At 44.0% G+C, this 16306-nt stretch overlaps 1 protein-coding gene and 1 non-coding gene across 2 annotated transcripts in view; one reads left to right on the plus strand and one right to left on the minus strand.

Annotated features, from left to right (window-relative positions):
• The window catches only part of LOC114429890 (NACHT, LRR and PYD domains-containing protein 12-like), a 24334-nt gene extending 8726 nt beyond the window's left edge, over positions 1 to 15608 (minus strand). The window contains exons 1-8 of the mRNA XM_028398499.1: positions 15349 to 15608; positions 14236 to 14363; positions 13865 to 14162; positions 4160 to 4361; positions 2139 to 3939; positions 1876 to 2049; positions 1590 to 1763; positions 712 to 758 (exon numbers count right to left, since the gene is read on the minus strand). Of these exons, the coding sequence (XP_028254300.1) occupies positions 712 to 758; positions 1590 to 1763; positions 1876 to 2049; positions 2139 to 3939; positions 4160 to 4361; positions 13865 to 14162; positions 14236 to 14363; positions 15349 to 15357 (2833 nt within the window). The 5' untranslated portion in view covers positions 15358 to 15608. The remainder of the gene's footprint in view (positions 1 to 711; positions 759 to 1589; positions 1764 to 1875; positions 2050 to 2138; positions 3940 to 4159; positions 4362 to 13864; positions 14163 to 14235; positions 14364 to 15348) is intronic.
• Positions 10700 to 10772, plus strand: trnak-uuu (transfer RNA lysine (anticodon UUU)). The gene has a single exon. It is a non-coding gene; the product is annotated as a tRNA-Lys (tRNA).
• Positions 15609 to 16306: the final 698 nt, after the last annotated feature.

Genomic DNA, 16306 nt, shown 5'->3' on the forward strand with positions numbered 1-16306 from the left:
GAGATTGCTTCCAAAACGCTATAAATCCAGAAAAAAGTGTTTTCTTTCCAAAAAGGGTTTATATGAAACTTCTAGTTTATGTTTCAAACTGTAATATATCATCATGAGTTTGTCATAACATCAAAAAATCTGATCTATATTAACCCTAACCCTAATAATGCTGCTCACAGCTCAGTGTCTCAGTGTCTTCACTCTTCAGTCCATCAGTCCAGTCTGACCCTTTGGATGAGATTCTTTGTGTCTGAGTCCTGCCTGCTTTTGGACTGTGGAGCTGTTTATTCCTGTGTTTGGACCTTTTCAACCCTTTGTGGTCTCTTATTGGATTTTGTCTTTTGTCTGCTTTGGTTGTCTCTGTTGTGTCCCAGGCTGAGGGGAAACCCACACACAGCATGTCTGCACCTCCCCACTCGTCCCCACTCTCAGATCGGCAGCTACACAGGCTGGTTTCAGTGTTAGGCTGCAGTTCATGAACTCAGAGCTGAGCAGTGCCCAAACAAACGCAGAGACACTACAACACACTAAAGCTCCCTAACAAGAGAAAAAAGGAAAACCAATGACAAAGCTGGAACCTAAAACTCCTGCTGGGGAGTAATAAACTCCAGTAACCACCAAAGAAATCCAACCGCCGAGGCTGCGCTACAACAGCTCTGATGGACTGATAGAACACTGACTCATGCACAATAACATGAGGAAAGACTGAGTCAAACTTACACTTCCTCAGCCCAGGTTTTAACCTCTGCTCTCCACCATGCTCCACCCTGCAGGAAGAAACACAGTCAGAATGATTTTCTAACCAACATGAGTCCAAACTGCTGATCAACATGAAGCAGAGCTCCTCAGTTTGTCAGAGACACACAAACAGACTGAAACTCATCTGTGTCGACTCCAGAAGAGTCTCTCCTGATCTGCTCTGTGTTTATTCATGTCCTCCATTCTGTGAAATATTGCTCTCTGTCAGTGCTTTACTGTAAAATCCTCTTCATGCAGCAACAGTGTAGGTTTGATCTCAGCATTGTGCATTTATCCAAAGCAGCAAACAAGCCACACTGTCTCTGACTGTTTGTTCCTTTCACTCTATATGCAAACACAAGCCTGGTTCACATGTGTCATGGATGGAAGAGTTTCTGACACACTTCAAATAAATACATTCACTCATGTCTGTGTGTAGTTTTTACAGTGATAATATTGTAGTGTCTCCCTGCTCTCTGTCTCTGACTGAAGGAACTCCTCCTTCTACCATTGTGTTGTTGTCTCCTCTGAAGCTTCACATATGGATTGTTTCAGGAACATTTGTTTGTGGAAATAATTCAGTGGTTCTTACAGCTGAGGACATTAATAAGTAGGGCATCATTTTGTACTTGATCTGCACTAAGTGTGACTGAAAATCAGTCTGTTTGTATTTTGACATGAAGAACGTGTATAAAGAAAAGTGAAGTTAACATGATGGACACTTAATGATGGAGGAAGATGAACATCAGGGATCAGTGATTATTTCTTCTCTGCAGTTTCAGTCCATCCATCAACAGCTGTGGATATATGAGCTAAACTGACAGACTGAGGAGGACTCATGCTCTGTGGTCTCTGTGTACCTGAGAGTCTTCAGACTACAATCTGGACTGTTGAGTAAAGCAGACAGCAGCTTCACTCCTGAGTCTCCTGGATGATTGTAGCTCAGGTCCAGCTCTCTCAGATAGGAGGGGTTGGAGGTCAGAGCCGAGGCCAGAGAAGCACAGCCCTCCTGTGTGATCAGACAACCTGACAGACTGGAGGGACAAAACATGTCATGAACTCAAGAAGAAAGAAGGAAAATCCAACAGATCTTCAACATGAACATGAAGCAGAATTTAACTGATGATCAAAAAGCTGGATCCTGACCTGAGAGTCTTCAGTCTGCAGTCTGGACTCTCCAGTGCACGAGAAAGCTGCTTCACTCCTGAATCCTGCAGGTCGTTATTATCCAGATCCAGCTCTCTCAGACTAGAGGACTGGGAGCTGAGGACTGAGGACAGAGCTTCACAGCTTCTCTCTGAGAGGTTACAGCTGCTCAGTCTGAGAAAAAAAAGATTGAACACAAAGTCAATGTTTTGTTGTTCATATAAAAATCAACCATGTTTGAAATGGTTCATAAATCCACCTACAGAACTTTGTTGGAGGCTTTGACCACTGGCAGCAGCCTCAGAAGAGCCTCCTCTGAAGCAGAGTATTTCTTCAGGTCAAACACCTCCAGACCTTCTGATGACAGTAAGATGAAGACCAGAGCTGACCACTGAGCAGGAGACAGTTCATCTGTGGAGAGACGTCCTGATCTCAGGGCCTGTTGGATCTCCTCCACTAGAGAACGATCATTCAGTTCATTCAGACAGTGGAACAGATTGATGCTTCTCTCTGCAGACACATTCTCACTGATCTTCTCCTTGATGTACTCGACTGTTTCCTGATTGGTCTGTGAGCTACTTCCTGTCTGTGTCAGCAGGCCCTGTAGAAGAGTCTGATTGGTCTCCAGTGAAAGGCCCAGGAGGAAGCGGAGGAACAAGTCCAGGTGCCCACTTGGACTCTGTAAGGACTTGTCCACAGCACTCTGGTGGAGATGTCTTAGTTTAGGTTTGTCTCTAAAGCCTTCAGACTGCACAGATGTTGTTTGTTGTTGTTCCAGCAGGTTGACAGCAGAGCTGATGAAGGTCAGATGGACATGAAGAGCAGCCAGAAACTCCTGAACACTCAGATGGATGAAGCAGAACACCTTGTCCTGGTACAGGCCTCTCTCCTCTTTAAAGACCTGTGTGAACACTCCTGAGTACACTGAGGCTGCTCTGATATCGATGCCACACTCTGTCAGGTCTGACTCATAGAAGATCAGGTTTCCTTTCTGCAGCTGATCAAAAGCCAGTTTTCCCAGAGACTGGATCATCTCCCTGTTGTTTTTGTTCCACTGTGGATCTGTCTGGGCTCCTCCATCATACTTGACCTCCTTCAATTTGGTCTGAACTACCAGGAAGTGGATGTACATCTCAGTCAGGGTCTTGGGCAGCTGTCCTCCCTCTCTGGTTTCCAACATGTCCTCCAGAACTGTAGCAGTGATCCAGCAGAAGACTGGGATGTGGCACATGATGTGGAGGCTTCGTGATGTCTTGATGTGGGAGATGATCCTGCTGGCCTGCTCCTCCTCTCTGAACCTCTTCCTGAAGTACTCCTCCTTCTGTGGGTCGGTGAACCCTCTGACCTCTGTCACCACGTCCACACAGTCAGGAGGGATCTGATTGGCTGCTGCAGGTCGTGTGGTTATCCAGAGGCGAGCAGAGGGAAGCAGCTTCCCCCTGATGAGGTTTGTCAGCAGCACATCCACTGAGGTGGTCTCTGTGACATCAGTCAGGGTCTCATTGTTGTGGAAGTCCAGAGGAAGTCGACACTCATCCAGACCATCAAAGATGAAGACCACCTGGAGGCGCTGAAAGCTGCAGATTCCTGCTTCTTTGGTTTCAGTGAAGAAGTGATGAACAAGTTCCACCAAGCTGAACTTTCTCTCTCTCAGCACATTCAGCTCTCTGAAAGTGAATGGAAATGTGAACTGGATGTCCTGGTTGGCTTTGTTTTCAGCCCAGTCCAGAGTGAACTTCTGTGTTAGGACTGTTTTCCCGATGCCAGCCACTCCCTTTGTCATCACTGTTCTGATTGGTTCCTGTCTTCCAGGTGAGCCTTTAAAGATGCCTTCTGGTCTGATGCTTGTTTCTGGTCTGTGTGCTTTCCTGGATGCTGCTTCAATCTGTCTGACCTCATGTTCCTCATTGACCTCTGCAGTCCCTCCCTCTGTGATGTAGAGCTCTGTGTAGATCTGGTTCAGAAGGGTCGGCTCTCCTGCTTTAGCGATCCCCTCAAACACACACTGGAACTTCTTCCTCAGGTTAGACTTGAGTTTACGTCCACACTCTGCAGCACGAGTTCCTGAACAAACAATAAATGTCATTAATAAGTGAACGCTACAATAAATGTGTCAAATAAATATTTTCTGTCTCCATGAAATCTGTTCATCAGTTGTAGACAAACAGTTTGTGTTTTCAGTCAGAAGAGTTCACAGATGTCTGCATCATATTAACAGCAGAGTGTGTAAATGTAAACTTCATTTCCTCTTTCCATCATGTTAAAGCTCTTCAAATCCTCTTACTGCTCTGCAGACGCTCAGCCAGCTCCTCCTGCTTCATCCTCCTCAGGAAGTGCACTGTGATCTGCACTAATGACTCTCTGCTGCTCCTCTGCTCTTCATCCTCCTCATCCTCCCTCTGGCTCTCTGAGCATTCTGGGTAATCTGGACTCAGGAGCTTCTGGATCTTCTTCAGCTCGTCCTTCACAAACCTGACAATGTTCTCCTCCAGCAGCTGGAACAGAACAACAGAGTATAAACTCTCAGACTTTGAGGAGCAGAATAACAGTTTAGTGTTTCATGATATTACAGCTTATGTTCATACATGTATTACTTGAATCTACAACATTAGATATGAAGTGTTGTGTATGCACAGCTGCTGTAGTTATAAGTATTACTACCACAGTTCTGTCTCTGTGAATGCTTGCTCAGGGGTCAGGCTCTGGGTCTCTGTAGAGCACCAGGACTGTTGTGTTGTAGTTAGAAGCTGTTTGTACTCACCATAAATATGGCGTCCTGAGCAGGAGTCTGAACACTGGGTTGCTGCAGTCTGTGACAGAAACATCAGCATTTAACAACACAATCACTTCACTAAGTGTTTTGATGTGTTTTCACTTTAAACAGATACACAACAGTCAACAGACTGGTGACAAACAAGCATTGTTGTATTAAAAAATGAAAACTATCCCAACTCCACACATCCAGCTCATGTTGAACCTGTTGCTGCTGCTTTAATGACTGAAGCACAGCTTTAAGAGTTCCATTCCACTTCCACTGTCATCATATGTTCACATTGATTTAGACCAGGGGGGTTCAATTAAAGTCACTGAGGTCCAGCTGTTCACATTTGCTCCAAGTCAAAGGTCTGAACTGATGTCTAGCTTGTGTCTTATTAGCTTCCCCTATGTCCACATGTTCATATGTTTCAGTAATATCTATTGCCAGTTTTCAATGCAGGAAATGTTTACCTGGGGCACAGCTAGCTCTGTTACCATGAATAAAAGTAGTCCCAGGCAAATACATTGAAGGCCTTTATTTCAGATGAAAGAAACTGAAACCTCAGACTGAAATAAATACAAAGTGCAACAGTCAATGGACTGGTGAAGAAAATTAATTAATACACAAAATGTGTGTATTAAAAATGAAAACTATCCTGACTCCACACTGTTCAGCTGCATCCAGCAGGTTTGTAATTTGTTCTTCTTCACATATTCTGCTTTAATGGCTGCCAGCACAGCTGTAAGAGTTCAGTTAAATCCAGTGGCGTGGGGAGCATTAAAAATGTGGGTGGGGGGACACCTTCTGTGGGTGGGTGGTGAAAAAAGTATAAACTATTTTACCTACAGAAGTAAACACTTAATGACTATTTCAGAGACAGATTCAACAAAAACTCGGTGACAAACAGAAACTAATTCCAAGTGAAACAGTTTTGTCAAACATACTGGTGCTACTACACTAACAGCCTCCATATCTGAGGCCTTCTCTCATTTACAGAGACAAAAAACTGGCAAATCCCATAGAAAAATGAACCAAACTGCTTAATGCAGATAATACTGAAACACTAAAAATACTAACTTACAAAAAGATGCATGTCTTTATTTTTATTTGCTTATAAAACTGCTGAATTCACAACAAACCTTGTGGATGTGTTTATAATGACGCCCTGCCTCATCTGCTACATCAGTGTTTCCCTGTTCATATAATGCTCCACTGTGTCCTGACGGTCCATCACATGTGTTTTATTCTTGCTGATAAGAATAGGAGCAGGTGGCTATGTGCACTGGCTCGGCGAGGCTGAAGCTAGCAGGCTAACAGGGGCTAACCTGGCCTCATTACAATATGGGTTAATGCTGAAAACAACTCTAACTCTCCGTGTCTTTGTTGGAATGTTTTTGTTGGGAATCTCCTCATGTCCATTGTGTGTGGGGAGGGAGCAGAAAAGGCAACAACATGTCAGACAAATAATACTGCTACTGCTGTAGACGGTACTAGTATACGGTAGTTTCTGGTAGTTTCCTACTCAGTAAATGTGGGGGGGGGGGTCCAAACGGGCCGTTTTAAAATGTGGGGGGGACAAGTGCCCCTCTGATATAATGGTAGCGACGCCTATGGTTAAATCTTCCACTCATCATGTTTCTCTGCTGAATTCTGCAGGCCGACAAATAAACTTTACTGCTGGACTGCATGTGGTTCAGATGAGTCCAGATGGAGATGAAGAGTGAAGGTGTCATGCTGCATGCTGTGTGTCAGTCATGATGTCAGTTTTAGCTACGGTCTGCTAACAGGAATCTGTTAATGACAGACTGATTCACATTGAACTGAAGTATGGATCCTTTACTCGCCGTCAGCTAGTTTTAAGAGTTCAAATACACAGTATTGCTGTATTAGCCTAATGTACTAGCGGAGCATCGTCTGTTAGTATAATATTTACATACAGTGTATGAATCTATCATTTATTTAAATGTTTTATTACTGAAATGTCTTTCCATACTTTGTTTCAGTGGGCTGCCTTTCTAGTACAGTGAGGCAGATGTTTAAGTCATATTTATGCAGACATATAGAAGATTTTAAATGATTCATACACTTTGAAGCAGCACTGTAAATATGCATTACTCTGTGCTACAGATGCTCCAAACCATCAACCACCTGCAGAGCAAACAGACACATACAACCCCAAGAGTCCAGCAGAGCTCATCACAGCATGGAGACACTTCCAGAGTGATTCTTACCTTTGATCATCAGATGGCTGATCAGCTTTGAATTCAATGGGCCTACCCATCGACCAATCACTTTTCATGGACACACAGCTGGGTCCAGGTCCAGCAGAGTCTGCTCTCACATCCTGGATCCTGATAGAATCACAAACACTGACTCTGAGCTTCTTCTGGAAAAATGATGCTGAACATCATGTTACACTTTAAATGTTTAATAATGATGGAAACAAACTGCAGCTGTGACATTAACTCTGACCTTTGACCCTCAGATGGATCAACATCTTTGAAATCAGGGGGCCGATCCTTTGACCAATCACTCTTCATGGACACACAGCTGGCAGGTCCAGGTCCAGGTCCAGGTCCAGGTCCAGCAGAGTGTGCAGTGTGCTGCTGCTTTGTTCTTGAACACACAGATGTGTGAATAATGTGAGTGTGAGCTCTGACATGGAGAAGAGTCATGGACAGTCAGAGACGGTCCTCTTACCTCTGAGCTTTGGTCCGGCTCTCATGGTCCCCACACAGAGGGCTTTTAGAGGGAGGGACTCCCTCCTCTCTGTCCTCACACTGACTCATAGCAGAGCTCACACCTTCACACAAACACAGCAACATGACACAGAAACACACAGTCAGCATGTTGTTATTGATCCTTCATGTAGATGCTAACAGGCTAATCATGCTGTTAGCTTAGCATCAGAGCCTCAGACCAGGTTTGGTTCTCAGGCTTTTATTTTGGTGAGTCTGTAAACACACCAACATCTCTGATGCTGTTATTATTGATGTCACATGCTGTAAGTGGAACAGTGCACACACACATTCAGTGTTTGCTTCAGAATTCTGTCACTTCTCTCCATGTGTGAACATGTGAATAAATGAACATGTGTTCATGTGTGTTTCTGTCACAGTGTGAACAGACTGAGTGAAGCACTGAGACCTTCCTCTGTAACAGTCTGTGGACTGTTTTCTATAGAAAGGACAAACACATGAGCAGCTACTGTCTGAGCTCTGAGGACTGACACACTTCTCCTCATGGCAAATATTAGATTCACATATTTATGAAGCCTTGAAGAGAAAATGTTTCTTCTGATGAGTTTCAATCATCGATATGAATTCATGAAAAATAAAACATGACAAATTGATGCATTTATCAATGTTTTAGTTTTAGTAATAAGAATCATCTGAACTCAATTCAACCAGATGCACCTGAACGCACCATGAACTTTAAACCAACCAAACTTACGTAACGTGGCGCGCGGCTGTTGCGCAGCACAGGCGCGTCAAACCGGAAACAGACTGATCTGATAAAGTCAGAATAAAGCGACCTTTTCTCCGCTTGAAGCTTTGAACGAGTCGATCTGAGTTTCAGAGCAAATGAAGCTGCTGAACTTTACAGAGAGAACGATCAACAGAGACGCTTGTTGTTGGTTCCGCGTTTCAGGGACTTACTACAATAAAGATCCATCAGTTACAGGCAGCAAAGATCAATGAGGTGATCACACTGATGATTGATCAGATATCGACAGACTCACCTGCTGAATCAGTCCTGACTTCCAGAAGTTTCCACCTTCGTGTGTGGAGCTGCTGGTTCTGCTGCAGTCTGTCTGACAGGAGCTCAAAAACGAAAGTAAGTCCACAGAAGCCACGCCTTTAAACCAGGACACGTCTCCAGCAGGGGGCGCCCTCACAGTGGAAACATGAAGCTGATTTTTACAGCAGCCTCCCTGTTGTTGCTCTGTCTGTGTCTGTTTACATGATAACAGCTGTGACACAAACAGAACAGTGATGGACTTTATTCAACCTGCTCAGCGAGAGAAGCAGCGAGCAGCTCTGATAGAAGTCTGTCTGCACCATCATCAGGGTCTGATGCTGCTGCAACAGCCGGACTCTGGGACAAAGTGACGTCAGCAGATGTCGGGTTGTCCTCTGAGTCTCTGAAGCAACATGCGGCTCAGCTGGAAAACAGCTTCTGATGGAGCTCTGATAGTCTGACTTCATCTCTGAGAGGAAGAAGAGGGAGAAGCCGCTGCGCAGCGCGCGGACTCTCTCCAGCAGCAAAGTGCAGAGATCATCAGAGCTCCACATGAGCTGAACATGAAGAGACACAGTCCGCTAGCAGCTCCTTCACTGTCGGCCTGCAGCGCTGCTCCCACACTCATCTGGACTCTTTCATCCACACAGAAAACACGAGCGGAACATTCAGCCTGCAGAGGAGCTGCCTTGGATTGAGTCTCCGCGGTTCTCATGGTGTGTTCAAGGACCGCCTCCCGCTCTCAGCTGATCATAACTACACTCTGACTGTGCTTGTGTTGCAGCTACGAACTGAACATGGCAGAAAAGTCAGATAGCAACAAACTGCTGTCTTACATTCATCCTTCAGCTCTGTGTTCTAAGAGTCTGAGAATATGTGGTTTCCTTTGTTTACAGTGGTGCATGTCATGTGACTTTACTTATGCAACATGTATGATAATGTTCTGTCTCCTCTCATTTCCAGACGTGCAGCCAAAAACATGTGCAGTGATGATATGTGACGGTATCATCATGGTCTCAGAGAGAAGAGCTGAGTGTCTGTTCTGATCTGTGGATGCTTGTGTCTCTTCTCCCCTGTAGTTTCCTGCTTGTTGCTCCGTCACACGCCCTCTGCTGGTGAGCCGCGTCATTACACACAACCGCTCATGTAATGAGGCGAATTTATAACTTTTGACTTTATGTGGAGGAGGGATTGATTTTAACTGAGGAACATGTGAGGGGACATATATTCACCTTCACATCTATGCTGTTGTTCAGCATGTTGTTTTTATATGTGTTAACAGACCTATCTGACTTCTGTTAACATCACTGTGACACACACACAGAGGCACTACACTTCACAGACGAGCTTCAGTGGTACAGTGCACATCACATTTGAAACAAGAGCACTTACCATCACTGGTAGTGAAGGTGTCACAGGAAGAATTACTGTGATGTTTTACCTTTAGAGCCTTTTTATAGAACACATTCATTTGATTTAAATTAAGAATGTTTGTTGGTGCAGTATCCAGCATGAGCACTGTAGATGTCTTTATTTAAAGAAGAAAAAGAGAAAAGACCATGTTTCAGCTCTTTCTGAGCCTCGTTAGTGCAGTAGGCAGCGAGTCAGTCTCATCATCTGTAGATTGTGACTTCAACCCTCACAAGGGGCACTTGTTTTAGAGCCAGAATACAGATCACAAAGAGCACACTGTATATTTACATGTCATCCAGGTCATATTCATAGAGACCACTGAAGCAAGGCTGAAGCTGGGCATTGTTGGGAGCCAGTGTGCAGGGCAATAGTTGCTAGACAGCAAGCCTTATCTAGACATGGAGGACAGTCTCCTCATGGAGGACAGTGATATGCAAAGTGCTCAATGACACAATATTATAACAAATACTTATGAGACATTATATAAGAAAGACCAGTGCATCATGACTTCAGCTCCATTCAAAGCTTTAGGAGGCTTCATGGCCTCCATCACTCCATAAGACTGTTCCATCTGTTCTGCATCTCTGATATGTGCTGGGACGTGGTCGCTTGGATGTTTCACTGCAGCTCATCTAGTAATAATGTGTAACACATATATGAACATCAAGCTGATCATGTCATGCTAAACTGAGTCCTTGGAAGAGAAAACTGACATGTAACAAATAACAATTTCACTTTGTAGATTAAAGCAACATGTGTTTACACCAGAATTGGTCCTGTCAGCTGATATGAACAGGACTTCCTCCTCCACCCCCTCCACTGTCTGCACACACAGGAAGTTCACCCTTAATCAATGCTCTCTGTTTCAGTTAACCTGTCCGCACAGAATTAGTCTCTGACACAACATGTAGAGCCTGGATAGCTCAGTCGGTAGAGCATCAGACTTTTAATCTGAGGGTCCAGGGTTCAAGTCCCTGTTCAGGTGGAAAGCTTTGTTCTCCTGTGACACAGTTCTAGGATGGCCATGTAGCAGTTCAACTTCACAAGAAGGAGACAGAGTTGAATGTACCATCTATGTAGATGTTTTTTAGCAAGCACATAACAAACATCAATAAATGTACCCACATGCTGGGAACCACAGGCAGCATGTGGTCCTGACAGCACACAACAGAAAAACCACCATACGTACAAAATGGCCGCTTTAAATAGCTGCTGCCACACCTGGAGTCCTCTCCCATCCCCAGATAGGTGATCTCCTTCTCCCTCCATTACACTTACCCCACCATACACCTCACACCAAATACAATACATATGTACAATAAATACATGGAATTCCTTTTTATTAAAAGCTAAAAGCTGGTTTAAAACTCATAACTAAAATTGTCCTTCCCCCTGCACCTATTTCCTGAGTGGACTGGTCCGGAACCATAAATGCCTGCTTGTTCCAAGAGGGACTCTTTTGACTGTCACCCCTGGCCACAACAAAAGGTAAGAGCTCACACACCATCACACATTAACAATAAACAATCATTAAAAACCCACAATCCGATCATTGTATAGTTAATTCAGCATCTGTTTCTTGTGTCTTACAGATAATACCTACAGCTAGTGATGGGTTTTCAAGGCTTTGTTGAAGCTTCGACACCTGATTCAAGAAAAAGGTTCATTACTCCAGGCTTCAATGACACAGTGCTCGAGTAGGACATCTAGTGGTGAATAAAATGAATTGCGGTGTGTGTTATTGGTTCATGGATCGTTTGGCATTTGAATCTCCGTGCAGTCTCGTTCGACTACACCACATGGCTGACACAATAAAATACATTAAACTTTCAGTTTCACTGCACGCAATTGTTACAAAGTTACATTTGAAGTGGATACATAATAATTAGGGCTAATCAAACATCATGATGAATCCGATTAAAATGTTTAACACAATTAAAGCATTTGCGGCAGAGAACAAAGCTGGATGCTGGTGTAGGGGAATCATCGTCGGTTTGGGTGCGAGAGGGTCCGGGTTCAAAACTTATGATACGCGAATCAGCAAGAGGTCCTCCACACACACACATGCAAGAGAAACGTGATCAATAACTTTTCTTCTACTAAAATGTACACAATGACAAATTGCGATTAACTGCGTTTAATGCTATGAAATTCTTAGATATAAATAATAAAAAATAAATGTGCATCGTTTGCATCCAAGTAATATATTTAACTCATATTTAAAGAATCTCAAACTGATAAATGTATCCCACCAAGCGATTACAACAATAAATAATTACTCCATGTTGCTGTGTTTTTATTTTATCAATCATCCCACTGCCACTACACAAACAAAAATCATGCTCCCTACATGGGTTAAAGGTGAACTAAAAAAAGATTAACTGTGCTAGCAACCACTGCTAACAGTAATGAAGAGGCCCTTCATTACGGGGGGGACACCTTCTGTGGGTTGGTGGTGAAAAAAAGTACATTAGTATATTATGAAATATAATAATATGAAGTAGTTGAGATTTCCTGCAGATTTTAACAGGTTGTTAAACTATTTTAGCTACAGAAGTAAACACTGACTATTTCAGAGACAGATTCAATAAACACTCATTGATTTTAAAACACGGTGACAGAAACTAATTCCAAGTGAAACAACAGTTTTATCAAACACACTGGTGGCACTACACTAACAGATGATACAAAGCCTCCATATCTGAGGCCTTCTCTCATTTACAGAGACAAAACACTGGCAAATCTCCCTCATGTCCACCTGATAGAGTTTCCCCGTCATCACTCACCTCAGCAAGCATACTTTTGAATTAACAACCAATATAAGTGAGCTTTAAATATATATATCATCAATGAAATAACATCAGCATGTTGATTTAACACAGTTCTCTTCATCTGAGTTTCAAAAAGTTGTTGGACCATGAACCAAACTCTGCTTAATGCAGATAATACAGAAACACTAAAAATACTAACTTTCAAAAAGATGCATGTCTTTATCTTTATTTGCTTATAAAACTGCTGAATTCACAACAAACCTTGTGGATGTGTTTATAATGACGCCCTGCCTCATCTGCTACATCAGTGTTTCCCTGTTCATATAATGCTCCACTGTGTCCTGACGGTCCATCACATGTGTTTTATTCTTGCTGATAAGAGTAGGAGCAGGTGGCTATGTGCACTGGCACAGCGAGGCTGAAGCTAGCAGGCTAACAGGAGCTAACCTGGCCTTATTACAATATGGGCTAATGCTGAAAACAACTCTAACTCTCCGTGTCTTTGTTGGGAATCTCCTCATGTCCATTGTGTGTGCGGAGGGAGCAGAAAAGGCAACAACATGTCGTCAGACACATAAAACCGTCTACTGTAACTGAAGTAAACAGCAGCTTCCTCCCAACTTTTCTAAGTTTCTTTAACATCAACCTAACGTCACCTGGGGCCATGTGACAAACAGTCAGGCTTCAGCATGAGCTGGACTTTGTGGGATGACACTGACGTTACCTCCTCCAGCGTCGACCAGCACCGACGGTTCTCTTCACTGTGTTTTACGCTCGCCCGAAGAAACCACTGGCTTTGTTAGGTCTGTTACTATAGTAACGGTATTGCAGCGCTGTGGTAACCAGGAAAACTGGAGGATCCTCAACCGTTGGTAAATGGGACCGTCTGGCCTTCAAAGCACTTCCTGATTGTGGCGCGACGTCATAAATTTTGGTGGCAGTGTTTCCACCAACAGGAGACCAGCTGTTGAGGAAGATTTATTAAAGCTGCAGATTCACATGAGGTCAGAGATCAATTCAAAACAATAAACAATCAATCCCTGCATTATTGTAAACAAACACAACAGCTCTGTACACAATCAATTAAACTAACATTACAAATGTGCAAATATTGATCACTTGATAACTGATCTCCCAGCCATCATTACAATCAAACAATAATCCCGTCGTCTGTGAAAACGAAGCAGAACAGTGTGTTCAACAACTACAGGCTAAAGTCCACTTTGCACATTACACAGAGTGTAAGGCCACACAGGTTGGGAGGAAGAGGAGAGGTGTATGGACCAACACGTTTTCACTCGACCACCTTTAGGTCTGGTCCAGGGTCCTCTGGGCTGCTCAGAGAGCAGATCTCTAGACAGTTGTTGTTTTTGCTGCCCTCCTCTGGACAGACCAGACGGTGTGATTTGCGGTCGGCTTGTCTTTGTTGCCACACGTAAAGTGCAGCAATCATCAGGGCACAGATGCAGAGCACCAGCAGGAAGGAGACAGCCACCATGTGTGAACACATCCTGGAGGATGTTGAAGGGAAGCTGTTTGGGGGACTTTGCTTTGGCAAAGGACGTCCACTTCCTCTGCAGAGTCCTCTGTCCTCCCACATCGTCCTGTAATTGCACACACAGGCATCAGACTGTAGCATCAGATGACATCACATCCTGCTGTCACTTTTTATGTTACCTTGCAGACTTGAGACACACGGGAGATCTGCAGTTCGTCCAGGAAGTTAAACTCTTTCCCAATTTCACTAAAGAAGAAGTAGAGTTTCTTCTCGGCTTGGTCCAGAGACGAGCCGACAAACGATGGGTCTGAAATACAGGAAGTGATGAAAGGAAGTGTCATGTGGTCAGAATACAGAGAAAAGAGATGTGAGAGCATGTGATCAGCTGACTCAGCTGTGGACAGGATACATTTTCTTTACAGAACCAAACTGTCTCAATCAGTGTCAGTGAACAATGAACTGATGGTATCAGATGATAGATCTGATATCTGTAAGAAGACTAGTAGAACGTTCAGACTCAGAGGAAGTGAGTCACTGTTCTGTGGCTTGAAGTCAAAGATGTGACATGAGTGTTTCCATTGTTTCATATTTCTGTGTTGACGACCGAGTGATGAGGCCGCTCTCTCACACTGAGCTGAGACAAACTGTTACAAAAGTTCTGTCCCTCCCCTTTGTGCAGGTTAGCTAAGAACGGCTACCTGGCTGCTCCTATTTCACATCACACTTGGTTTGAGTGAAGGTGGAACAGAGCCGCTGTGTCCAGGAGTCTGATGGCGGCAGCTGGACTCAAGGATGGTGTTTTGAAGACGTTTCGTCCCCCGCATCGCTTCTTCGGTCCTGCTGCTGTTCTGGTGTGGAATCTGAGTTTTTATGTGTTCAGGACCTCTGTGGGGGGATCTTGACTCACATGACTAAGATCCCTGTTGTTGGTTAATGGTCAGTTAAGGACCAGACACTGTGCAGGACTAGTTGACGGCCCCATTGTGTTAGGGTTTGGATGGGGTGAAAGCTGCTGGGCAGGTGTTGACAAAAGGACCGATTGTGTGATTTAAAGCTGACCCAGCAGAGTTGATTTACTCCTGGTCCTCTTTGAAGACCAAACCGCGTGAGACCTTTTCAGACCAGGTTTTGTTCAGATATCAGTGCTCTGCCTCACATAACTTTAGCAGAACTCAGATGAAGAATCAGGGCTGAAACAGCATTCTCAGTGATTTCTGCTCTCAACAGATCAATATTTTAATTCAGAATGATTGATCCTCTTTGGCATAACAATACAACAGCAGACAACTCACTGAGTACATTCTGGCAGCTGAAGACACATTAGACAGATGAAGACTGTAGAGACACAGAGAGAGAGGTGCTGCTGGTAAGGCTTTCAGTTAACTTCAGAGTCCAGCACAGATCCAGGAAGTGTGTCAGCTTCCACAAACTCACTGGCCACCTCAGCAAAGGTGGGGAAAGGTCCTTCTAACTGAAAAGGCTCAGAGAAAAAGAAAACATCTAAAACATCTCACTTTCAATAACGTCTATTCATTTCAGCAGCTCAACTTCTCCCATTCATTCTAAAATCAAAACTCCAGACTAAAGATTTTTCACCTTTCAGCCTGAACCATAGAAATAATAATCTGATTACAATCTGATGAAGACTCAGTCTGTAAAGTAATCTGATTACGATCTGAAGGACTTTGTGGGCAGCTCTCTGTGAGTCATCACATGACTCCATCTGTGAGCAAGGCACTGACCCGAGGCGTAGCTCCAGGCTTTGAAGTGACATGATCAGTGCTGAGGGGCTGCTTAGCAAGGCACCATTGTTTACAGAGCAGCGTTGAGGAGGATTAAATCCAATGACCAAGCATCATCTTCATCTTCATGGCCTCCATCTTAGGCGCTAGACGGTGGAATGGGAGGAAGAGGAGGCCGTCTGCAGAGACACACAGTTGAGCTTTAAAACGTCTTTCTCTCCTGGTCTGGAATGAACCACTGTACCTGTTAGGAGAGGCAGCTGGTGCAACACTTCTGTGCCGCTGGGGTTTGATGTCGGAGGCGTAGTCGGGGGGCTGTAGGAGGTCGGGGTAGTAGGCCGGGGGAGGCTTCTTGGGCAGCACCGGTCTGAGTGGAACCTGATACCTGAAGAATTTATATGTTTACGCTATATCTAAAGTGGAATCTTCATCAAATGTCATCAACCATGATTAGTCGTTCAAATAGCTGATTAGTTTTGTTGATTGATTAAATGGGTCGAACTAACCC

The sequence above is a fragment of the Parambassis ranga genome, unplaced genomic scaffold, assembly GCF_900634625.1.
Source record: "Parambassis ranga unplaced genomic scaffold, fParRan2.1 scaffold_21_arrow_ctg1, whole genome shotgun sequence".
Taxonomy (NCBI): Eukaryota; Metazoa; Chordata; class Actinopteri; family Ambassidae; genus Parambassis; species Parambassis ranga.